Source organism: Marmota marmota, unplaced genomic scaffold (genome assembly GCF_001458135.2).
Source record: "Marmota marmota marmota unplaced genomic scaffold, marMar, whole genome shotgun sequence".
Classification (NCBI taxonomy): domain Eukaryota; kingdom Metazoa; phylum Chordata; class Mammalia; order Rodentia; family Sciuridae; genus Marmota; species Marmota marmota.
Window position 1 is genome coordinate 14,200,624 of NW_026000174.1, and position 26,209 is coordinate 14,226,832.

The following is a 26,209-nucleotide window of genomic DNA, read 5'->3' on the forward strand; positions in this document are numbered from 1 at the left end:
GGGGGGGGGGGAGTACTGGGAATTGAACCCAAGGGCACTCTATCATCACTGAGCTATGTCCCCAGGCCTTTTTATTTTTATTTTGAAAAAGGGGCTCAATAAATGACTGAGGCTGGCCTCAAACTTGGGATCCTCCTGCCTCAGCCTCCCAAATCACTGGAATTACAGGTTTGTACCACTGTGCCTAGCTTACACATTCTTTTTTTTTTTAATATTTATTTTTTAGTTCTAGTTGGACAAAATACCTTTATTTCACTTATTTATTTTTTATGTGGTGCTGAGGATTGAACCTAGGCCTCTCACATGCTAGGCAAGTGCTCTACTGCTGAGCCACAACCCCAGCCCTCATCTAATCCTATTTCAGTGCCACAACAATCCCCTCCCTTTTTTTTTCAGAAATGAGAATCAGATTCAGAGAGGTTAAATGATTTGCCCATGTCCCACAGCAGCAGGCAGGAGAACCTGGATTCAAACTAGGCTTGCTTATCCTTCTGCCCTCCAACTGCTCTGCCTCTTGGTAACCTTCTCCTGAATGGGTCCCTTTGGACAATGACATGACCTAGCCAGTGCTGACTGAATTGTTCTCAAATTGTCTCATGAGTTTGTCTTGTTCTCCAACCATGCTATGGACTCCACTCACCCTCCTTGGGTCCCCTGCAGGACCTGGCCCGGAGATGAGCCCACAGATGGCACCTCTAGAAGGGATGGTTTCTGACTGCTAGCTCTGCCTTGGGATAATAATGGCACTTGCCTCTCAGGGTCATTGTGAGGAGTCAATGAAATATCGATGAAGGTTACACATTCAATAAAATAAGTGTCCTCGACTGTTCCTCCTCTTTGCCTTTCAGTGACCCAGTGAACTGCCAGTTTCAATCCCTCCTTTCCCTGAAGCCCACTGAAGAGGTTTTGTCCTTCTTCAAGCCTTGACTTCTGTGTACATGACCATGACAGCCTCCTAAGGTCTCTCTCCTTCCAGTAGAGGCTCCTCTGCACCGTGCTCTTTCCCTTTTCTAACAGTCATCATAGTCGTGCTGTAATCAATATCTGTATTCACCAGCAAAGTCAGGCTGCCTGAGGGAAGGGGACATGTCTGTCTGGTTACAGTTAGATCTCCACACTGCTACCACTGCACCTAACCTATCTGGTCAGTGCTCAGCAAATACTTGTTAAATTTTTGTTCAAAGAAAACAAGAAAAAAAATTTTAAAGATCCAACAACAAAAAAAATTTTCCAGCTGGGTGTGGTGGTACATGCCTGTAATGCCAGTTATTCAGGAGGCTGAGGCAGGAGGATCACACGTTCAAGAACAGCCTTGGCAACTGAGTGATCCTGTCTCAAAATAAAAAGGATTGGGGATCTAGCTTAGATGTAGAGTGCTCCTGGGTTCAATTGCCAGTACTTCAGAGTGTGTGTATGGGTGTATACACATTTTTTTTTCAGAAAAATGTGCTTACTCCTAACCTAACATTCCCCCGCCCTTTGGGAAAGTAATGAGGATTGAACCCAGGAGCACTCTATCACTGAGATACATCCATAGCATTTTTTTTTTTTGAGACAGGATCTCACTACATTTTGTTGTTGTTGTTGTTCTTTTTAGATATACATGACAATAGAGTGTACTTTGACATATTATACACACATGGAGTATAACTTACTCTAATTAGGGTCCCATTCTTGTGGTTGAACATGATGTGGAGTTACACTGGTGGTATATTCATATATGAAATAGGAAAGTTATGTCTGTTTCATTCTACTGTCTTTCCTATTTCCATCTCCCTTTCCTTCCCTTCATTTCCCTCTGTCTGAGCCAATGAACTTCTATTCCTCCCATTTCTGAGGCTGGCCTCAAACTTGTGATCCTCCTGCCTCAGCCTCCTGAGTTGCTGTGTGCACCACCACACCCAGCCAGCCTCAATTTTCTTAAGAAAGGACCCAAAATTCTCTGCGACTTAGAGATGGAGTTTAGTCAATGACAAAAAATTCATACGAAGCAAGCAGGAGGCCTGTGGTTCAATCCCTGGTACCACTAAATAAATTAATAAACAAATGATGACCAGAATGAAATCTGTAACATATCCACATCATCTGCCAGTTCACTCCCCTGTTTACAATCCTTTGGTTCTCCATAATATTCAGGATAAAGTTCAAATAGTTCCTTTGTCCCCACTTCATTGCTAGGAAAGCTAAAGCACCCAGGAGAGGAAATGTGGCACAGAGCATAAAGGGAGATTTCCATCCCCTTCCCTGGACCAGCTCCAAACCGGGATAAAGATATGCAAGAGAAGAATCAGGCTCATCTTGCCTGCTAAGCTATGCAGGAAAGCTGGGCTGGGAAGGAGTGAGGGTGGGGCAGCCTGCACAGCCCTCAGGCCTGGTTCCCACTTCAACTTACGCCTTCTTGATCTGGGCATCCTCTGCATTGTGAGTGATCTGGAGCACAGAGTAATAATCCTGGCCCATGGCTGGCAGGCAGTGAATCCTAGTACTCCTTAAACTCCAGCAGGGCTGTTAGTTGCATTCCTTGGTTGCTCCTGACAACTGCCCAGGGGCACTCTGGGAGTTGTAGTCCTTCCTTCCTAAACAAACCACTAAATTGGCTTGGCTCTCAAAGAGGAATGAAAGGACTGGGAGAACTGGGGCTGCTACTGTGACCCTGGTCATTCAACTCAGAAACTGGAGCGTTACAGAGTCCCATTTTGCTCCACTGTATTTTTACTTTTAAAAAGAGCAGCAGTTACTTTTTTTGTTTATTTAGTGTTTTTTTTTTGGGGGGGGGGCGGGTATTTTTGGACATGGAACCCAGAGCCTTGCCCACACAAGGCAAGACTTCTACCACTCTAAAAGTTTTCAGAACAAATGCATTTGGCAGATTTTTTTAAAAATGTACTTTTTACTTTAAAATAGTTTTATATTTCCAGAAAAGTTGTAAAGATAGATGAGAGAGTTCCCATATCTCACATTGTTTCCTTTATTAACATCTTTATTTTGTTAAATGTTTTTTAGTTGTAGATGGACACAATCCCTTTATTTATTTATTTATTTCTATGTGGTGCTGAGGATTGAACCCAAGGCCTCACATGTGCTAAGCAAGTGCTCTACCATTGAGCTACTCTCCCAGCCCCCTTTAATAACATCTTACATTAGTGTGGTTCATTTGTCACAAATAATGAACAATATTGATATATTATTTTTTAAAAATATTTACTTCTTTAATTTTTAGGTGGACACAGTATCTTTATTTCACATTTATGTGGTGCTGAGAACTGAATCCAGTACCTCACGCACGCTAGGCGAGCACGCTACCACTTGAGCTACATCCCCAGCCCCATGAACAATATTGAGATATTATTATTAACTAAAGTTCATATTTTATCCAGGTTTCCTAGTTATTTTTTTAATACCTTGATTTTATTTGTTTTATTTTTATGTGGTGCCAGGGATCGAACTCAGGGCCTCACGCATGCTAGGCAAGCACTCCACCACTGAGCCACAACCCCAGACCGGTTTCCTAGTTCTTAACCTAATATCTTTCAAGATTCTGTCCATGACACCATATTACATTTAGTTGCTGTATTAGTCCATTTTCTGTTGCTGTAACAAAATACCTGAGACTGGATTATTTATAAAGAAAAGAAGTTTATTTAGTTCACAATCTTGGAGGTTGAAAGAACCAAACAGCATGATGCCAGTTCAGGCAAGGAACCCATGATTGTCCCATCTTGACAGATGGTAGGCATCATTGTGGGAGCACATGTGTGAGAGAGAGAGACCTCACAATGAGACAAGAAGTCAGAGAGTAGGAAGGACTAACCATTTTATAACAACTCACTCACACAGCAATCAACCAGGGTCCCACAAGAATCCCTTCCAAAAGCAGTGCCCCCAATGATCCAGTCAACTCCCACTAGACTCCACATCCCTAATGGCACCACACTGGGAAAAACCTGATAACAGGGGGATAATCCACTTCCAGACCGCATCAGTTGTCATGCCTCCCCTTCATGTGATAGTTTCTTAGATTCTTCATGTTTTTGATGACCTCAACAGGTCAGATATATGATCTTCAACTGGGATTTCTTTGATGCTTTTCTCATGTGTAGACTTGGCTTACGGGGACATGACAGAGTGAAGTGCCATTTTAGCCCGGCATATCAAAGGTATGTACCGTCAACAAGACATCACAGATGGCGTGAACCTCCCTCACCTGCTGGCACAGTGTCTGTTGGTTCTCTCGCTGTAGTTAGTCTTCCCCGGTTTCACTTTGCACTCATTGGAAGGAAGTCACCACCCTTCAAGGATGTGTCAAGCTTCATCTCGTTGATGGCAGCCGAGCCCTGTTTGACACCACCCCCTTCCTGTCAATCGCCAAGCCCAGTCCATCCTGCCTCCTGGGCATCTCTCAGGCCCCTGCTCTGCCCTTACTTCTCACAGCCGTGGCCGTGTTCTGGCTGCATCTTTCAGCAAAACCACTATGGCTCCCTCACCATCTGCCTGCCTTATCTCTCCTGCCCAGGGTGAAACTGCCGCCTGTGGCACACCAGCCCTCTGTGTCCCTTTCTACTCTCCCCCCCTCCACCTACCCTACATGTACCATGCTAGTTAGAATGGACCACAGCACTTTTACCACCTGAACTGCTCTCTCTGAAATTCACTATGCTGTTACCTCTGCTCACAACCCTCCCACCAGCCACCATGAACCTGGCCTCCAACTAGCTAACTCCTGTTTTTCACTTTCATGAAATAATTTTATGTGCACAAAAAAAGCAGTATGAGAACATTCCTTGTTGAAGGAATATCGACCCTGTGTCTCATTAGTCTCTTACCCTTTTTAACAACTGGCTCTGCAGAGGGGTCCAAAGAGTCTGATTTGTAGCATTTGCCATTTTTTTTTTCCAAACGGATACAAACCAGCTCTATCATATCACTGTGTGTGTGTGTGTGTGTGTGTGTATATATATATATGTGTGTGTGTGTGTGTATATATATATATATGTGTGTGTGTGTGTGTGTGTGTGTATATTTTTTTTTTCTTTTTTGGTACCAGGGATTAAACCCAGGGATGCTTAACCAATGATCCAAATCCCTACCCATTTTTATTTTTTATTTTGAGACAGGGTCTCACTAAGTTGCTTAGTAAGGGCCTTACTGAGTTGCTGAGGCTTGTCTCAAATTTGCAATCTGCCCGCCTCAGCCTTCTGAGCCACTGGAATTACAGGTGTGTGCCACCACACCTGGCTCATTGCATTTATTTATAATAACATATTTACCTTTCATATTTTGAATTTTATACAAGTGGTATGATTTATACAAATAAAAAGTATCTCTGTGTGTATGACTTACTTTTACAGAGGGTATATTACTCTGTTGATGAACATTTGGGTATTGCATCAACTTTGTAAGGTAATGCCAGTTTTCTGATGTGGTTTTTCTTTTTGTTCCTCTGCTTGTTGGTAGGGAATAAACCCTACCATTTTTTTTTTTCCAAATGGATACTTGGTAAGGATCAAGCCCAGGAATCAAACCCAGGTGTGTAGGCAAGTGCTCTACCACTGAACTACAGCCCCAGCCATTTTTATTTTTTATTTTGAGACAGAGCCTGGCTAAATTGCTAAGGCTGACCTCACATTTGCAATGCTCCAGCCATAATCTCCCAGTAGCTGGGATTATAGGCATGGGCCCAAGTCTGATGTGGTTATTCTAATTTACACTGACAATTGCAGTGTATGAGAATTCCTTCTTTTCCACCTCCCCCCAACTCTTTTTTTTAAAGGATTCTTAATTTTTTATACCTTTATTTTATTTATTGATTTTTTTTTATGTGGTGCTGAGGATCGAACCCAGGGCCTCGCAAGTACTAGGCGAATGCTTACCGCTGAGCCACAACCCCGGCCCCTCCTCACCAACTCTTGATGTCAAGTTTTTAAATGCTTCTCATTATAGTAGGTGTAAAATAGCATCTCTGTTTACTCATAAAATTAACCATAACAAATGAAATATTATTTGGCAAAAAAAACGAAGTACTGATATGTACTAAAATATGGATGAACTTTGCCAAGAGAAAGAAGCCAGACTTGAGAGTTCACACATTACATGATTCCATTTTCACAAAATATCCAGAATAGGCAAATCCACAGAAACAAAAAATTGGTTAATGGTTGTCAGGGCTGGAGGATAGGGAGTGGCTGCTAAAGCATATGGGATACCCTCCCAGGTACTTCAGGAGCTGTGGGTTATAGTGGCCAAGTCCAAAAACCAACCAAATACAACCAGTCCTGAAAATGGTACAGAAATGGTGTCAAAAACCCAATTACAAAGTTAAGAGTTTCTGAAGAGGGTAGAGCCCAAGTTGCCGAGGAACATGCATTTAGCCAAGAAATACAAGAAGGGCCGAAAGCAGAGGCAGGCAAGCAAGACCAAGGCTATGAGAGCGTGTGCCGAGGCTATGGGGCCCTTAGCCCAATGGGGACAAGGGTGCCAGCTGCAAGCACCATCAACTCTCCTACCCAAGCTTGGGAAGTGTGTTTGTGCCCACGTTGCTAAAGTCTCAGGATCTGCCAGGCAAAGGTCAAAGCAAAGGCTCAAACCAAGACTCAGTCCCAGGTTGCAGCTGCAGCTCCTCTTCAGACTTCCAAAAGGACCCAGGCCCCCAGTAAGGATCCAGAGTAAAGGTGTATGGTGTCCCTTGGGCTACTGTCCACCTGGGCTGGTGTCCTCCTGTACTGTTTGTATAAATAAACATTATCAACCACCAGTGAAACTCCATATCAGGTACAACCACAAGAATGGGACCCTAATTAGAGTAAGTTGTACCCCCTGGATGTATAATATGTCAAAATATACTCTACTGTCATGTATTAAAAAGAATAAAAAATAAGCATCATCAGTTACAGAACAAGTGGACATCATTCAGCCCCCAATATGATGCGCTTAGGATATAGAATCACCTCTGTGGTGTTCTTGTCAAAATGTATAACCTAAATTTAATCATGAGGAAACATAAGACAAACCCAAATTAGGGATTCTTCCCCACATCGGCCTATACTCCAAAAACAAGAGAGGCCTGAAAGAAAAGGAAAAACCAAGACACTGCTTCTGATAGGAAGCAAATAGATGTGACATGTGATGCTGGATTAGATCCCGGAAAACAGAGGAGAGGGTGATAATAAAGGACATCACTGGGGCACCAGGAAAGACTGTACTGAGACCCTGACAGTACAGGGTCAGTGTTGATTTCCCTCTTCTACAGCTACACTGTGGTGATAAATGGGTGTCCTTTGTTTTAGTAAATACATCCTGAAGTATTTAAGGATAACAGGACATGACACTTATATATTCTCCAATGAATCAAAAACAATATATACAGCACTCATAGAAAGAAGGATAAAGCAAATATAATAAAATAAAAAGTTTAACAACTGGGAGATCTGGGCAGGGGTATACTAAAATCCTTTGTGCTGTTCTTGCAAATTTTCTGTAAGGTTGAAATTATTTCAAAATAAGTAAAATAAAAGAATATAAAATATATGTAACAAAGAGACTTGTTCCAAACAAGAAATCTTTACGTATTGTGAGGACTGTGTCTGGCCCAGATGGTATACTCCGTAGCAGAGACCACTGAGGTTTTCAAGCCTGAGAAAAAGAGGTACTTCTCACTAGAAGTCACAAGGGGGCACCTGAAAGCTAAGAAACAAGATCCACCACAGGATTTCACCAGGCCTGTGCTGCCACAGATGGACGGGAGCTACATTGTTCTTGATCCAGAACGTACTCCTCAATCCTAAAGGAAAAGAATACTTTGCTGACAACTGGAGCTCCTTCAACTCACAGTGCCCAAGGCTCTGGAGCGCCTGGGAGCTGGCCTCTGATCCTTCTGTTTGGGCCTGGATTTCAGAGCAGCTGTCAAGGGTCACTACATCTCTCACAACCAGGACATCAATTTTTTAGACCTATGAAAACCGGTTTATGAATGTGACAGCAATGCAGAGGAGTAAACCCTGGAGTGGGAACTCAGAGATGGTCACTTGCTGTGCTCAGCCATCTCTCTCTTCATCCTGTTTCTTTCACTAGAGATTGAACGCAGGGATACTGTACCACTGAGTGGCATCCCCAGTCCTTTTTTATTTTGAAATACAACCTAAGTTGCTTAGGGTGTCACATGTTGCTGAGGCTGGCCTCAAACTTGAGATTCTCCAGCCTCAGCCTCCTGAATCACTAGGATTATAGGCATGTGCCATGGTGCTCAGGTCACCCTGTTTTCTTGAACTTCTGAAAGTTCCCCCTTGGCCTCCTAGGATTCACAAAACTCTGGAATCTGTCCCCTCTGGTCTACTTGGTTCTATAAAAAAAATCACTCCTTAAAATGAGCTTGCTGACTGGTTCTGGAGCCTCTGCACGCCTTCCATCTCTTGAAACTTCCTTCTCAGCCTAGCCCAGCCTCACCATGGTAGATGCTTTTGTGAGCACCTGGAAACTAGTGCACAGAAAGAATTTTGATGACTACACAAAGTCACTTGCTACCAGGCAAGTAGCCAGCATGACCAAGCCTACCACAATCATCAAAAAGAATGGAGACACCAACATCAAAAAACACAGAGCACTTTTAAGAACACGGAGATCAGCTTTCAGCTAGGGGTGGAGTTTGATGAGACTAAAGCCGATGACAGGAAGGTCAAGTCCACTGTGACGCTGGATGGAGGAAAACTTGTCCATGTGCATAAGTGGGACAAGAAGGGACTACACTTGTGTGGGAGCTAAAGTGATAGAAAACTCACACAGAAAAAGAAAAATTACTTCAGTCATCTCTCTTGGCACCTGCACAAGACTACATGATGCTCGTGACTACATAAACAGTTTAGAGATGATTATAGAAAGGATATAAAAACAGATTTTGGAGACTGACCAAGGTCCAAATCAAAGCTGTGGTATTTAATTTCTTGAGTCTCAGTTTCCATATCTGAATAAAACAGGAATCCCGTTGGATTTTTACGAGTGTTGTAAGGACAGCAAGACTCAGGTGCACACCTGCCATCCCAGCTACTCATAAGTTCAAATAGAAGGATTTTAAGTTTGAAACCAGCCTGGGAAACTTAGTGAGACCCTGTCTCAAAATAAAATTTAAGAAAGAGTAGGATGTAACTCAGATGCAGAACCCTCTTGGGTACAATCCCCAGTACTACCAAAAAAAAAAAAAATTATTATAAGGATGTTTAGATATATAAATATAATATTTAGAACAGAGCTGGTACTTGTTAGATATTCAACAAAATGCAGTATTTTGACACTCTGGTTTAGGTATAATCAAAAGTGTTGTAGAAAAAATTCAATTTAAAGTTAAAATATAAGTGAAAAAGTTAGCCTGGCAAGGTAGTGCACACCTCTAGTCCTAGCAACTTGAGAGGCTGAGGCAGGAGGATCACAAATCAGAGCCCAGCTTGAACAACTTAGTGAAACCCTGTCTCAAAATTAAAAAATTAAAAGGGTGGGGGATGTTGCTCAGTGATTAAGCACTCCTGGATTCAATTCCTGATAACAGAAGAAAAAACAAAGATAAAGTTCCTGCTTTCAGACACTTGGCAAATCAGATACTTGGCAAATTACTTCATCTCTCTGAGTCTCACAGTGTTCAATCTCTGAAAGTCACAGTTTTAAGAATGTATTTTTCTTGCGGGGGTGGGGGTGGGTACCAGGATTTAACCCAGGGGTGCATTACCACTGAGTTACATCTCCAGCCCTTTTTTTATTTTGAGACAGGGTCTCACTAAATTGCTTAGGGCCTTGCTCAGTCACTGAGGCTGACTTTAAACTTGTGATCCTCCTATATCTGCCTCTCAAGTTGCTCGGATCACCGGGGCACACCACCACACCCAGGTGAAAATATATATTTAAGAACTCTGTTAACCATGTTATTACCCTAGCCAGAAATAACATTCTTCCCTTAAATAAACCAAAATCTTAGCCTGCATAGCCCAGCTCAAGTGTTGTATCCTCCAAGAATCCTTTCTAAAATCATCTCTAAACTGTAAATAATAGGGTATCTTTATGCTCAACATTGCTAAAAACAATGAGGAAGGTCTAAATGTGCTGAGATGGAAAGATCTTGGAAATACTAAGTGAAAATAAACCATGGCACATACATTACAATTCGATTTTTATGTTTGGGGAAAATAAGTGTTTTATGTTTAGGAAAAGAGGAGACCATGCCATTCTCTAAAAACTCTTCAATAGTTTGTCATTGCTGACCAAGTCCAAGCTCCTGACCTGACATTCAATCAAGCTTCTTCACTATTTGGTCCTGTCAGCCTTTCTGGTCACATCTCCCATCCTATGAGCCCTGGTTCCTGCTATAACTAAAGTGCCCTCAGGATGTCTTCCTCTAGGTCGATGGTTCAGACTTCAGCTTGCAGCAGAATCACCTAGGAGGTCTGTTACAATGTAGACTGCTGGCTAAACTCACAGAATTTCTGACTCAGGTCTGGGGTGGGACCCAAACTTTTCTCTTTCTAGTAAGGTCCTAGGTGATATTGATGCCACTATTTCAGAGACCACAGATTGACAACGACTGCCTTCACCATGATCAAGATTCAACTCCCTTACCTATACAGAGGCTGACCAACCTTGCTAGTTTGCCTGGGACTGTGCCAGTTTGAGCACCAAAATTCCCATGCTGCCCAAACCCCTCAGTTCTGGGAAAACAGGGAGAGCTGATACCCTGCCTAAGAATTTCTCTCAGGATATTTACTGCTAATGCCAAATATCCTTCTCTAGGGCCAGGTCAACAGGGACTGCCGAGGAAGGAGTTCTATCATCTTCCCTTTTGGATCGAGTAAGAGAATTTAACAAAGTTTTCCAAACTCAAGACTCTTCCAAACATATTTTCTTTATTTCTTCCAGCAAACAGGCTTTAGTTCTCTGTGCCTTGTAAACAATTAACACAACTGGTGAGAGAATAAAATATAAGCATCCAGATCTTTGCCCTGTGTTGTGGGCTAAATTTACGCAAAGAAAAGCTGGGGCAAAGGCAGTGAGCACAAGTGAGCTTCTCACTCAGTTCAAGGTAGGTCTTGGGATGATTGTTCCACATGGGCCAGTACAGTTAACTTGCTGTGACTTCCAAGCGGTGCCCAAGACATTAAGGAGCCACAGACCTTGGGAAATATGGGTAATGTTTCTGTTCTTTGTTGATCAGGGTCAACCCTTTTCACTAACTGGGAAAGGGGTCAGAGGTCAGAAAGCTGATAGCGCCGCACAAGACCATCTCGACAGCACGTATAGATCTGCTTCTCCCACGTGGCTACCTGGAACACAAGAATTCACAGCTCAAGGGAAGCCTAGAATTTTTTCATTTCAAAATGGTGGAAGTTTGCTATTAGCCCATATTAATCCAAAGGAGTCTGAGAAACTTTAGTAACTCTGAAGGCAAAAGAAGATTACATCCATAATACAAATTTACAAAATCTTTGTCCAAGGTCAGGGAACACTAAGACTACAGAACAGAGACACTAATAGGTCTAAGTGAAATGCAAACCTCTTAGTGTTGTGTAAGATTTCATGCAGAGGGTCTGCATCTGGGGACAGATGGTCCACAGATTGGCTTGGGTATCCTTGAACCTCATAAAATTGTATGTGAAAAAGTTCCAAATATGTGCCTTTTTTCTGAGGAGGAGTTCATTAACTTCTCAAAGAAAGGAAAGAAATACTAACCTCAGGGAAATAGCATGCATTCTGAAATTAACTTAATCTAGGGCCTGCTACCATATAACTGCATGACTTAGGGCAATTTTCTCAATCATTTTGAGAAATCCTTGGCCCCAGTTTCCTCTTTTGTAAAATGGAAATGATATGCCAGTTCACAATATAGATCACTTTTAGGAATTTTAAAAAGTAAAATGGACCTATATGCATTTACCTGGGAAAAGCTCCAAGATGTTAAGTAAAAAATAAATAAATCATAGGGAAACATCTATGGAATAATCCCAGTTATATATGCAAACTAAAGATTAAAACTATATTTATATAAGGGCATTAATACACGGATACAAATATATAAATTCTCTAATAGTCTTAAAAGATATATGCAAAACTATAAATGCTAGTTATTGCTACAAAGACTGGAATTATATAAGTTTTAGAGCCAACTTTTCAGCCTGTTATAACTTTTTATAGGTATGTATTAATTGTACAACTTTTTGAAAACAAGAAAAAATCGGAATAATAACACACATATCTCAAGGAAAAGTAATAAAGATTAGATGAGATAATATTTACAAAAACATCAAATATAATGTCTGGTCAATAAATATGACTTCATCTTTCATTTTTCTCTTTCCACTCTAATCAAATGAGATAATCAGTCTTTACCTTTAAATAAAATTATTGCTAAAACTTAAAGAATATATTTATAGTTAGGTGTGGTGTACACACCTCTAACCCCAGCTACTTGGGAAATTGAGGCAGGAGGATAGCAATTTCAAGTCCAGCCTCAGCAACTGAGTGAGATCTTGTCTCAAAATAAAATTTAAAAAGGGCTGGGGATGTAGTTCATTAGTAGAGCACCCCTGGGTTTGGTACTCAAAAAAAAAAAAAAAAAAAAAAAAAAAAACCTTTCACATGCATTATCTCATTACTATCCTCATTTACAGATAGAAAGTAAAGTAATTTTTCAAGTTTCTACAGTCAGTAAGTGATGAAGTCAGCCGGTTTTGACTTAATACCTGGAATTCTTTCTGTCCCACCATACTGCTTATATAATAAGTTGTATTTTATAAGAACTTCCATAATAAGCAGTATTTTAGCACCCTAATGACCACAGATAGCCTGATTTAGTCCTTTCAAAGCCCTAGATCCCAGGAGAGAATCACCCAGACCTGGTGTCCTTTTATGCCTGTATACCTTATACACGGGGTCACAGTCAGCTTCAGTGAGCTCAATGACATAGTCTAGGTCTTGCTGAATAATGAAACAGCTTCCGTCACCTAAAAGGCAGAAAGGTAATTTAGACAACTAAAGAGATGCTGCATACCATAAACCAATATACTCCATATTTTGACTTTTTTATATAGATTAGTAGCCTGAAAAAGATGGTCCTAAGATGCAAAAAGCAAGTAAGTCTTACTATGTGGGCTAACTACAATGATCTACAGTGGCTGCCTAGAATGCTTGGCTGGGGAGGATTTGAAGGTCAATTGTAGAGTCAGTGGAAGAAGGACCATATTTGATTTTTAGAACCTGCCAAATGCACAGAGCAAGCAACTGTAGGCTTATACATTTATTTACAAACTTATCCTTAACAATGATTTTTTTTTTTAATTCTTAATATTTATTTTTTTTTAGTTTTCGGCGGACACAACAACTTTGTTTGTATGTGGTGTTGAGGATCGAACCCGGGCCGCACGCATGCCAGGTGAGTGCGCTACCGCTTGAGCCACATCCCCAGTCCAACAATGATTTTTAATAAGAACTGTCTATACAAAAGTTTCCTTTAAGAAAAATTTTTATATCCCGAAATTATAAATTTGGGCTGGGCACAGTGGTGCATGCCTATAAACCCAGCAGCCTGAGAGATTGAGGCAAGAGGATCGAAAGTTCAAAGTTAGCCTCAGCAACTTAGCGAGGCCCTACGCAACTTAATGAGACCCTGTCTCTAAATAAAATATTAAAAAGAGCTGGGGATATGGCTCAGTGGTTAAGCACCCCTAGGTTCAATCACTGGTACCAAAAAACCAAAACAAAACAAAAATTGGGAGGAAAATAAAAGTATATCTAATCTTAATTGGGATGGAGATCAGTATAAAGTGTTTACCTACCAGGTATAAAGCCCTGAGTCTAATCCCCAGTCCCACAGGGGAAAAAATTAAGTACATCTAATCTTTTTTTTTCCCCACTATATCTAATTTTAAACTTAATTTTCTTGAAACTTGAGATAATATGTAAACTACTTTAAAAGATGATCTTTGCTGCTTTATTTAATATAAAAGTGGTACATGCTCAATGAAGAGAATATTAAAAATTAATAAAACATGGGAAATAAATCACCCATAATCTACCAAAGATAATTAATATTAAAATTTTGACCATTCTTCCAATCTTAATAAAAATTTATTTTACATGGTTAAAAGCATGCTGCATATGCTGCATAAAGGAATATCTTTGGTCCCGGACTCTACAAGCCTTCCATCTCTCGCAGCTTGCTTCTCAGCCTAGCCCAGCCTCACCATGGTGGACGCCTTCGTGGGCACCTGGAAACTAGTGGACAGCAAGAATTTCGATGACTACATGAAGTCACTTGGTGTGGGCTTTGCTACCAGGCAAGTGTTCAGCATGACCAAGCCCACTACAATCATTGAAAAGAATGGGGACACCATCATCTTAAAAACACAGAGCACCTTCAAGAACTTGGAGATTGGTTTTTAACTGGGGGTGGAGTTTGATGAGACTACAGCAGATGACAGGAAGGTCAAGTCCACTGTGACGCTGGATAGAGGAAAACTTGTCCACGTGCAGAAGTGGGATGGGCAAGAGACTACACTTGTGCAGGAGCCAAATGATGGGAAACTCATCTTGACACTCACCCATGGCAGTGTAGTGTGCACTCGCACTTACGAGAAAGAGGCATGACCCACCAGCAGTGTCACTGACTATTCCTCTGCCAACTGGCCACCCCTGGACTCAGCACCACATTACCTCATTTTTTTTCCTCTGGCATTTTGTATAAACCTACTTTGGGGAATTCTTCTGGGGTCAGGTGACACCAGCCTGGATCCCCAGTTTCCATTGTGTATGTGTATGTGTTTCTTTTCTTTTTTTAAAAAACTGTATCCAAATATGCTCTGAAGTCAATAAAGCAGAGCAGAGGCCATGTAGTTGCCTCTGGTGGGAAAAAAAAAAGGAATATCTTTGTACAGGAACTGGGTGTGGTGGCACATGCCTATAATCACACCTATTCAGGCGGCTGAAGAAGGAAGATTGCAAGTTCAAAATCAGCCTCAGCAACTTAATAAGACCCTGTCTCAAAACAAAATTAGAAAAGGGGCTGGGAATATAGCTCAGTGGTAGAGTACCCTCAGGTTCAATTCCTAGTACCAGGAAAAAAAAAAGAGAGAGAGAGAGAGAGGTCTCCTCACTAATCACTAAAGAATTCCAAAGAGCTCAAAGATTGTAATATGCCCAACTTCTAAACAAGTACAGAATTCCCCTGCAGAGTAGCTGTGCTGCCGGGGTGCTCAATGGCAGCTTCCTTCTCAAGGAACATAAAGTGCTTCCTTATTATAACTGAGATGTGACGTCTGATAACTTTCTCCCATTGGTTTTAGTTTTATCCTCTGAAAACGGATAGTTATACTTTTACTCTCTTTGCCGTCAGCTGTTAGTGACAGAAGTCATGCTTTGCTTTCTTCCCAGCAGAAAACAGCTACAAAAAGTAGAAAATCCAGGAGTTAGCTCTTCTCCACCTGCTACCCCTCCTCTAACCCACCCACTGCCTGCAACATATATGTTCATATTCAATGAAAAAAATGGCCTAAGGGTAAGGCAGGGAGGGAAGAATTATCAAGGCCCTCCTGGGTGGCCAATCTGCAGGTTGTCAGGGATATTAAGCTCTTGCTTCAGAGATGCCTCTGAGACAAGATAAGCTGCTCATGTGCCATAATATGACCCTGGTTTGAAGTCCACATTCCTTTTGTCTCAAAAACCTCACTTTAAGCTATAGTGGGAAACTAACCATGATCTCATCATCGTCTCACCATTATTACCCCATTCAGCAAGGAAAAATGACATCTACTATTGAGTTCACAATCACAGATTTACGTGTCTGCCACACTAACTGTGAGTTCCTTTAGGGAAGAGAACATAATTGACTGATGACTGAATCCTCAGTGTTTTGCAACTTAGGACCACACATTTGCTTTACCAATGTTTACTGAGTTCCCACTATTTAGTGAGCCTTAAACTAACTGATGGAGATAATAAAATGATGAATAAGGCACTGTTACAATTGCAAGAAGCCTGGACTAGGGGGAAATACAGACAATTACAAAGCAGAGTGATAAAAAACTATGTCATAAGCACAATATGCCAAAGAATCATGGAGGACCATGCCCCATCTCGGACATAGATGAGCCACTTACAACTATGTTTAATTAACTGAACAAGATGAAACAAGCTCTCTTAATTGGCTACTGGACCTACCTTGGCTAGCAATGAATCCATCTCTGAAACTCAGTAGGGATAGAACTGGTGCTCCTGATCTGTGGATGACTTGTATCGGAACCCTAGAATTTAAAGTAAAAGGGGAAATTTTACTTTCACTCTTTTTCTTTGAAAGCACTGCTTGACTATATTCAACATATAGTACTAACCACATAAAAGGAAACAGGACAAATGATCTCTTTCCTGGCAAGATCCTTAACTGGAAGATTGAAGTAACTCAAATTCACCTTGAAGTAAATCTAAATGTGTCTCTAAACATGAAATAAGTCACCAACAACATCTCAGGTTTTATTTTTATTGGTACTAGTGATTGAACTCACGGATGCTCTACCACTGAGCTACATCCCCAGCTTTTTGTTTTGTTTTCTTTTTTGAGATAGGTCCTTGCTAAGTTGCTTAGGGCCTTGCTAAGTTGCTGAGGCTGGCCTCCAACTTGCAATCCTTCTGCCTCTAACTTCCAAATTGCTGAGATTATAGGTGTGAGCCATCATGCTGGGCAACATGTCAAGTTTTTAGGAGAGAACTGACATGGATTGAAAATAACAATGTTAACAATGTGTTAATCTTTTTATTTAAAGATAGAATTAGAACTATTTGTAAAATATTAAAATTGTCAGGACACTGAAATGAAAGGTAAAAATGGTGGCTACAGAAGCCATTCAATAAATATTAGTTGAACAAAAGAAGGAAATAAAAGAAAGAAGGGCCAGAATAATAGAGATTGTTAGGTCCTGCAACAGAGAGCTTACATGATTCTCTTTAGATATCTGTAAGCCCAGGATAAGGCTGGTCTTAGATCATGATAAAACTAAACAAAACACAGAACCAGCTTTACTTGAATTAAAAATTAGCATTCAATCTTAGGCCAGTCCGGGTCTAACTGCTTAGAGAAAATTATTGAGTTCCTTAAAGTTAAAGGTTCTAAGGCAGTAGCACACGCCTATAATCACAGTGGCTCTGGAGGCTGAGGCAGGAGGATTGTAAATTCAAAGCCAGCCTCAGCAACTTAGCAAGGCCCTAAGCAATTCAGTGAGACCTTGTCTTTAAATAAAATATAAAAAAGGGATAGGGATGTGGCTCAGTGCCCCTGAGTTCAATCCCTGGTACCAAAAAAAAGTTCTAGAAAATCATTTTTTTAATTAATTAGTTTATTTCTTCTAATTTTTTTATACATGACAGCAGAATGCATTTCAATTCATAGTACACATATGGAGCACAGTTTTTCGTTTCTCTGGTTGTACACAAAGTAGAGTCATACCATTCATGTCTTCATACATGTAGGGTAATGATGTCCATCTCATTCCACCATCTTTCTTACCCCCATGCCTCCTCCCTTTCCCTTCCTCCTTCCTCTTTGACCTACCAAAGTTCCTCCATAGAAAATCATTTTAAATGAAATGTTAGTTCTTATTTAAGCTTAGTTTTCAAAGCAAATATTATAGTTGGATAATCATGACAGTAGGAATCAAATTAATCTTTTACTATTATTCCAGGAATAATAAAAACAATCAGATAATTCACACCAGAAGAACTTTAATGATGGAAAAACAAACTTTTTTTTTCTTTGGTACTGGGGATTGAACTCAGGGGCACTCAACCACTGAGCTGCATCCCCAGCCCTAGTTTATATTTTATTTAGAGACATGGTCTCACTGAGTTGCTTAGCAGCTTTGCTGAGGCTGGCTCTGAACTCATGATCCTCCTGCCTCAGCCTCTAGAGCTGCTGGAATTACAGGCATGCGCCACCAAGCCCAGCTGGAAAACTATACTCTTAATTCAACAGTTATTATATGTTAGGATAAACCAATGTTAAAGCCAATAAAAAATTCCACTCTGTAGAAGATCTACATCATAAAGGGAAGGATGACTCACGTTGGACTTCTCACGTCTAGCTGATAAATGTTTCCATCTTGTGTCCCAGCCAATAGCAAGAAGCCAGAGAGAAAAGTACAGCAGTTGAAGGCATCTGAGCCAATAAAGAGGAACACCTGGAAATATACAGGAGACACAAATGTTGTTTGAAGATTAATTTGTTTCTAGGAATAAACAGACACCAAAAAGGGGGGAAAATTCTTATTTTTTAGAGATATCTTCTTTCTTCCCTCTTTAAGTAGACTTGAATGGGAAACAAAGCATTCACCATTGCTGAAGAAGGAAGCTGTCCCAGGGTTTCAGAAACTGAGGTTGGCTGAGGACTTGAGTAGTATATATAACACCATACTTTGAAATAACAGTTCTCAAACTGTTAACCAACACTCTTTCTTTCACTACAAAAATCTCCACCCCTTTCCATTACAACTCTCTATTTGAGAAACATTTATAATTCCCACATTTAAATTTTGCTTCCTATCACTTCCAGCAACCTTTTGAAGGGGTACTTTGTAGAAAAAGAAACAAACTTAATTAGCTGTTCAGAAGGCTGAGGCAGGAGAGTCCCAGGTTCAAGGCCAGCCTGAGTAACTTATTGAGACCCTTTCTTAAGAGTGCTTGCCTAGCATGTGCAAACTCCTGGGGTTCAATCCCCAGCACCAAAAAAAAAAAAAAAAAGAAGAAGAAGAAGAAGAAAGAAGCTTAAATAAAGTGACAACTTAATGAATCACAGTTCTTCTCATGCATCTAAAAAAAATTATATTTTTTACTTATCCCATACAGTTAGCTCAAACTGATCACTTCCCCCTCAAAAATAAACAAAAAAACACTGATGTTCCTTTAGAAATAAAAGGTAACAAAAATGGTAATGCTCTTGGGACAAACTTTGAAAATGAAAACATCACTAGCAGAATGGAGTAACAATAGGAATGAAAATACAAAGGTTTTGGCCAAATCAAATCAGTCAAATTTTTCTGAATGATGACAGGAACTAGAAAGAAATTTTAAAAATCTATCTAATCTTAGGGAAGACTGAGTTTAGCGAAGAGTACAATTTGCCCAACAAAACCTCACAGGATGAAAGAAGAAAAATCACCTAATTCTTTCAAATATTTTCTTGTCATTAGTTGATCAAGAATCCTGAATGTATGAGCCCTTTAATAAGAATTTCTTTATGTTATCTTAAAAACAGAAGGACCCATAAAGAGGATCTATCCAACCTTATCATTTTACATACAACATGGTAAGGCTCAGAGAGGAAAAGTAACTATAACAAGGTCACAAAGCATAAAGCATTTCATCCTGATCACATAACCCTATGAGGTAAATCCTATTATGCCCAGTTTAGTGATAAGGAAACAGGCTCAGAAGTTACAGAAACTGTCTAGTGTCATACGCCATTAAATGGAATATCTAGGATTTAAATGTTGGCCCTATTCCAAGTCCCATGCTCTTAATCGCTCACACATGCAGCCTCCTCAAAATGTGACCATAAGGAATGAATAGAAAATATCTCTAAAACAGCTTGCCAAGAGTCAGAGTGAACTCAGAGTTCAGAGGTCTTATAGGAAAACATGGGAACAACTTGCCGGCTGCCTGCTCTGTAATCCCAAGCACTGCAGCTTCTTATCTTCCCGGGCCAATAGTAGCATTTTTGCCTCTGTTCCAACCTCTCGTTCACCTGCATGAAAGAGGAGCCATGTTAATGACAACCAGGCAGATGAGCTGGCAGTGCCCACACAACAGACACAATGGCCAGTTACCAGCAGAATTCATTAATTCTTTAAAAAGTCATGTTCCATTTGTCAGGGATTCATTAATTCTTTAAAAAGTCATGTTCTATTTCCCACTGTTGTATTTTTTATACAATGGTACATCCCCTGTCAAAATTTATAAAACTAGCCAGGCATGGTAGTGCATGCATATAATCCTAGCGGCTCAGGAAGCTGAGGCAGGAGGATCGCAAATTCAAAGCCAGCTTCAGCAAGGCCCTAAGTAAGCAACTTAGCAAGACCTTGTCTCAAAATAAAAAATAAAAAGGGCTGGGGATGTGGCTCAGTGTTAAACCCTTGGGTTCAATCCCTAGTACCAAAAAAGAAAAAAATTATAAAACTTAAATTAAAAAGCTGTGTATTAAAGAGTGGTTTTTACTATATATAAAAGATACCTGGACAAACCCAACTTTAAAAAGCTTAAGTTGTTTGTAATGTACTAAAACACCACACCAAGAATAGGGATATAATGTAGGACAAAATAGTCTTCTGCCTTCTAAGATTTTAGTCTGAATGAAATGAAATATATCCATTCACTCAACAAATATTCATTGAGGGTCTACAGTGGTGATGAACAGAAAAACAAGGTCCTTCCTTTTGAGGATTCCAATGGAATGAACCCATACGAGGAAAAAAAATAAGATATTTGGGGCTGAGATTGTGGCTCAGTGGTAGAGCACGTGCCTTGCAAGTGTGAGGCACTGGGTTTGATTCTCAGCACCACATATAAATAAATAAATAAAATAAAGGCCCATCAACAACTAAAAAAAATAAAATAAGATACTTTCAGAATGGTAAATTCTACAAAGGAACCAAATCAGGAAAATGTTACCAAACATAACTAGATGATGGGAGGTTGGGTAGGGGAAGGTAACTTTAAGTTTAAAGTTCAACTTTACAAAGGTTCTGTGGAGGTCACTTTTAATTGGACCTGTATGGTAGCCAGAAACCAGTCATATAAAGAGCTTTGGGAAGTATATTCCAGGTTAAGGGAGAAGGCAGCTAAGGCTAGGAAGCTGAAGTAGTTCACTACGCTGGAGAAGGTGGGTGGTGAGAACACATTAGGCTTCACAAAGGCTGGTGTGACATGAGGCAGGGGAGGACTGCAGGGGTCTGAAAGTTATGGAATTGATGAGCTTGCCTAGGGTGATATTGTACTCAGAGCTGAGCACCTAGTACTTAAGAGTGAGGCCTGATGATGTCTAAAAGTAGAAGAGAGGAGACTAAAAAGGAGATTAAGAAGAAACAGTCAATGAGATAGGAAAGAAAACTTAAGAGTGGTATCATAAAGCAAAGAAAGAAGTGCTTAGAAGAGGTTTAACTATATTTAATACTGCTGAATTCAGAAAGACAAGCACAGAGAAGTCAGACTGGATTAGGCAATATGGAGGTCACTGAAGACCTTGACAAGAGTCATTTCAGTCAAGTAGTTGGGGCATAAACCATCCTAGAATGGACTCAAGAGTAAATAAATAATGAAGAAGGAGAGAAAACAAGAATATATTCATTTAAATTACTTTAATCATCAACTAATCTTTGAAAACAACCCTGTATTTTAAATAATCATATGTCTATGAAATCCTAGGTTTGAGGCCAGGCTTGATGGCACATGGTAATCCCAGCACACCTGTAATCCCAGCACCTCAGGAGGCTGAGGCAAGATGATAGTGAGTTCAAAGCCAGCCTCAGCAAAAGCTAGGTGCTAAGCAACTCAGTGAGACCCTGTCTCTAAATAAAATATAAAATAGGGTTGGGGATGTAGTTCAGGGGTCAAATGCCCCTGAGTTCAATCTCTGGTACCCCACCCCCCCAAAAATTCCAAGGTTTCAAGTATGTGTATTATATTAATATTTAACAAATTAAAAATACTGTGGAAAATTATTTCATTAACCATTAATTGTACATGTAATGTGCATAGGAAATAAATACTCCCTATTAATCCATTAATCTCCAAAGAGGGGTCAGGGAACACCTAATGGTCAGTAATAGTTTTACCATGGTGCATCTATATGGGATGTTTTAGAGAGGTGGGGGAGCACCTACAGTGTGTCTAAAAGCAAGGGGCAAAATTAATCCAAATGAATTGAAAACCTATATATGGATGCTTTTATCAACTTTAATCATAATTGCCAACACTTGGAAGCAACCAAGATGTCCTTTGGTAGGTGAGTGGATAAACTGTATTATATCCAGACAACAGAATATCATTGAATACTATAGAAAAATGAATGGAGCCAGGCACAGTGGCACATGCCTTAATCCCAGCTACTCAGGAGGAGGCAGGAGGATTACAAGTCTGAGCCCGGTCTTGGCAGCTTAAGAGAGACCCTGACTCAAAATAAAAAATAAGAGAATGTCTGGGGATGTAGCTCATAGTAAAGTATCCCTGAGTTTGATCCCGAGTACCAAAAAAAGAGGGAGATAAATAAGCTATCAAGCCATGAAAAGACATAGAGGAATTTTAAGTGTATATTATTAAGTAGAAGAAACCAATCTGAAAAGGCTAAATCTAAATGATTCCAACTATGACATTCTGAAAAAGGCAAAATTACACAAACAGTAAAAAGATCTGTGGGTATAAGGAGTCAGGGGAGGAAATGATGAATAGATGGACCATGGAGGATTTTTAGGACACTAAAACTATTCTGTATGATACTATGATAGTATTACGGAGTGGATATGAGATGGCCCCCCAAAGCTCCTGTATTTCTGCAGGAATATTCAGAGGTAAAATGATTAAATTATTAGAACTTTAATAGAATCAGTCCATCCTAGTTTAAATGGCCTGACTGGGTGGTAACTGAAGATAAGTGGGGTGTGGGTGGAGGAGGTTGGGTCACTGAGGTTATGCCCTGGAAGGGCGTGTCTTCCTTCTGGCCCTTCCCCCTTGTTGTGCTGCCCAACCTTTGGTCCAGAACAATGGAGTCATCCATCTATGGATTGTAACCTCTGAAACTGTGAGCTTCAAATAAACTTTTCCCCCTCTAAGTTGTTCTTCTCAGGTATTCTGGTCACAGCAATGTAAAAGCTAACTAAAACAGATACTTGTGATCATACATTTGTCAAAACCCACAGAAAGTACACCAGGAGTGAACCCTAATGTAAATTATAGATAGATCTTAGGTGATAATGATGTGCCAATGTAGTTTTATCCATTGAAACAAATGTACTACTTTTGTGTAGGATATTGACAGCAAGGAAGGCAATCTGGGGGTGAGGAGGTGGGGCAGAGGGTATATGACAACTCTATACTATCTGTTAAATTGTGTTGTGAATCTAAAACTACTCTAAAAATGTCTTTTTAAAATGTGAGATGCTAAGATGATGACAGGAAAAGTGGTCCTATGGAACAGAGGAGCAATTATTAGTATTATCATGGGAAAATAAAAATGAAAGTTGCCTTCCTGGGACTATACTATTCTGTCTTAACAGTTATTCAACCTTACTCTGAATTCAAGCTTCTAGTCCAAGTGTATCTTTTTATATAACAATCAATCTCACCTCCATGCCATAATGCCAACTGCCTCTACATCTACCCATAGCCACAGCTCCTGTTCTCCTACCCTTACCCATTCTAATCTATTCATCTGGAATTCATCTGTGAAGGTTTTGTTTGTTTGGCATACTGCTGGGGACTGAATGCAGGGCCTTGTGCATGCTAGCTAAGCAGGGCTTTATGCATGCTAGCCAAGTACTCTACCACTGAGCTACACCCTTTGCCCAATCATGCACTTATTTTTTTTGTTTCTTATATATATATTATCTATTTCTTTGCTCTCCATTATAATCTAGTGTCTGGAATATTCAATTATTTGTTTAATAAATAACTGTTTATGTATAGTTTTCCTCTGAACTTATTATATTTGCATTAAGAATGACTAATTTGGGGGGCTGGGGTTGTGGCTCAGTGGTAGAGCGCTTGCCTTGCATCTGTGAGTCACTGGGTTCAATCCTCAGCACCACATAAAAATGAACAAGTAAAATAAAGGTACTATGTCCATATACAACTAAAAAAATATTTTAAAAAAAGAATAACTATTTTAGTCAAAACATTATTTTATAGATTAATTTTATCTACTAATTAACATTGTACTTACTCAAATACAATGATTATAGCATATACTTTCTTTGTAGATTCCAAAGCAACAGAATTATACTAGAAACACAGATAAATATTAATCTTATAGTGAAAATAGTAATACAGCTACAGAACAGAAAGGGATGAGGGGAAAAAAAAAAGACACTAATGCAAACATTGCTGGGGGCTTAAGAAAACAAAACAAACTCATGTATCATTATTGACTCACTAGGTGTCTGCTCTGGGGAGCCAAGGTTTATGGAGTTGTCAGCAGCACCCACTGCTACTCCATTAATGGATGAACCACAGTCTGCAATGACTCCCAAGCAGGCCGAGCGTCCACAATCCCAAAGTCGTGCTGTTCCATCTCGAGAACCAGACACCACATTCCTCCCTCGATCAACGATGGCTGTATCAAGGATACCTGGCAAGAGAAAAAAAGTAGCTAAGATGGAGAAGGGGGTAAAGCAACTATAAAGGGAGAGAAGATGGGGCTGCATAAATGACTTCATCCTTTTATGAACATATATTGAACATGAACATTCATGTTCCACATTCTGGGCGTTTTTAAGTGCCAGAAAACAAAAATAGATCCCTGCTTCCCAATGGTTCAAAGATTAGTAGTGAGAGACAGACAACAAAACCAAGCTCTGGACTTAATATTTAGTAGAGTTTTACAGAAGTGGTTTTTAAGTTTTTTATTTTGGCTTCAACCCCCCCCCCCCCTTTTTTTTTATTTTGAAGAAAATTTAAGTGGACATCTTGGGGAGTTCAGTTTGCAAATCATTATGTTAAAAGATCCTGCTGGAAAAAGGATCTTAGGGCTTTTAAGAAACACCATCAGGAAGGGGGTCTCTCTCTCTCTCTCTCTCTTTTATTTTGGGGGGGTACAGGGAATTGAATGCAAGTGTTTAACCACTGAGCCATATCCCCAGCCCTATTTTGTATTTTATTTAGAGATAAGGTCGCTCTGAGTTGCTCAGGCCCTTGCTAAGTTGCCAAGGCTGGCTTTGAACTCTCAATCTTCCTGTCTCAGCTTCCAGATCCACTGGGATTACAGGTGTGTATTGCTGGGCCTACACAATAAACAATCAAAGATCTGCTTCTGTCTTCATTGTAAAGTTCCCACTATTTTAAAATGTTACTGAATTCCACAAAAGTGATACAAGCTTTTTTAAAAAACAATTCTGAAATGTATATACCCCAGGCAGGGAAGCTACAGTTGTAGCTAAGGAGCTGTGAACAGTATTAACTGTGTACAAGTCTCAAGTAACACTCAGCAAAGATGTGCCATCCAGAAAAGTTTTTCTTCCTATAAAAGTAGCATGGAAAATTACCATCCTCTAATAAAATGTCACTCACAATATAATGGCACCTAGTGTGGGTTTCTTCATACTTAGATGACAAGAATAAAAGGAAAGAGGAACCCTAAAGAATGGGAACCTCTGAGAAATTATTTCAGAAAGAAGCTATGAAAGTAGCAATTTCAAGAATGCCTTTGTAAGAGAAGCAGACTAGCTAAGACCTACTGGAAGTTACAAAAGGCTTTATATATCAAGCCAAATAAATACAACTCTTCAGAATATAAATCAAGGCAAACAGACATTTGCCTTCAAGAAAAGATTTCACTGAATTACATGTAAGCATCCCAGCAAGTTCACATATAACATTACACAAAACCACAACTAAAATATCTATAGACACAGAGCAAATTTCATATTTCTATATGTATATTTTTAACAAGTTCACTCTATTAAAATGATTTAGTTTTACTATCATATTAAGCTTTTTTTAATTTTTATTTTTTTATTGTAGTTGGACACAATACCTTTATTTTATTTATTTATTTTTATGTGGTGCTGAAGATCGAACCCAGGACCCCCACACATGCCAGGCAAGCACTCCACCACTGAGCCACTACCCCAGCCCCAGATTAAGCGGTTTTAAATGTTTCTAGGGAACAATGAAAATACATGTTTTTGCTTGGAGTCAACATACATCATTTCTGGGGCTGGGGTTGTGGCTCAGTGGTAGAGTGCTCGCTAGTACGCACGAGGCACTGGGTTTGATCCTCAGCACCACATAAACGTAAAATAAAGATATTGTGTCCGGGGCTGGGGATGTGGCTCAAGCGGTAGCGCGCTCGCCTGGCATGCGTGCGGCCCGGGTTCGATCCTCAGCACCACATACAAACAAAGATGTTGTGTCCACTGAAAACTAAAAAATAAATATTAAAATTCTCTCTCTCTCTCTCTCTCTCTCTTTAAAAAAAAAAAAAAAAAAAAAA

At 40.0% G+C, this 26,209-nt stretch overlaps 2 protein-coding genes and 1 pseudogene across 7 annotated transcripts in view; 1 reads left to right on the forward strand and 2 right to left on the reverse strand.

The window, feature by feature from the left end:
* Positions 1-2,524, reverse strand: part of Dnajb13 (DnaJ heat shock protein family (Hsp40) member B13) — a 12,515-nt gene extending 9,991 nt beyond the window's left edge. The window contains exon 1 of the mRNA XM_015477435.2: positions 2,393-2,524. Coding sequence (XP_015332921.1) covers positions 2,393-2,460 — 68 coding nt within the window. The 5' untranslated portion in view covers positions 2,461-2,524. The remainder of the gene's footprint in view (positions 1-2,392) is intronic.
* An 8,336-nt stretch (positions 2,525-10,860) lies between these two features.
* The window catches only part of Paaf1 (proteasomal ATPase associated factor 1), a 29,270-nt gene continuing 13,921 nt past the window's right edge, over positions 10,861-26,209 (reverse strand). For all 6 annotated transcript variants that reach the window (XM_015477436.2, XM_048788078.1, XM_015477437.2 and 3 more), the window contains 6 exons: positions 24,152-24,346; positions 19,662-19,753; positions 18,076-18,191; positions 16,183-16,265; positions 12,889-12,971; positions 10,861-11,294 (listed from right to left, as the gene is read on the reverse strand). In XM_015477436.2, the coding sequence (XP_015332922.1) occupies positions 11,217-11,294; positions 12,889-12,971; positions 16,183-16,265; positions 18,076-18,191; positions 19,662-19,753; positions 24,152-24,346 (647 nt within the window). In that variant the 3' untranslated portion in view covers positions 10,861-11,216. The remainder of the gene's footprint in view (positions 11,295-12,888; positions 12,972-16,182; positions 16,266-18,075; positions 18,192-19,661; positions 19,754-24,151; positions 24,347-26,209) is intronic.
* Positions 14,151-14,801, forward strand: LOC107135531 (annotated as a pseudogene).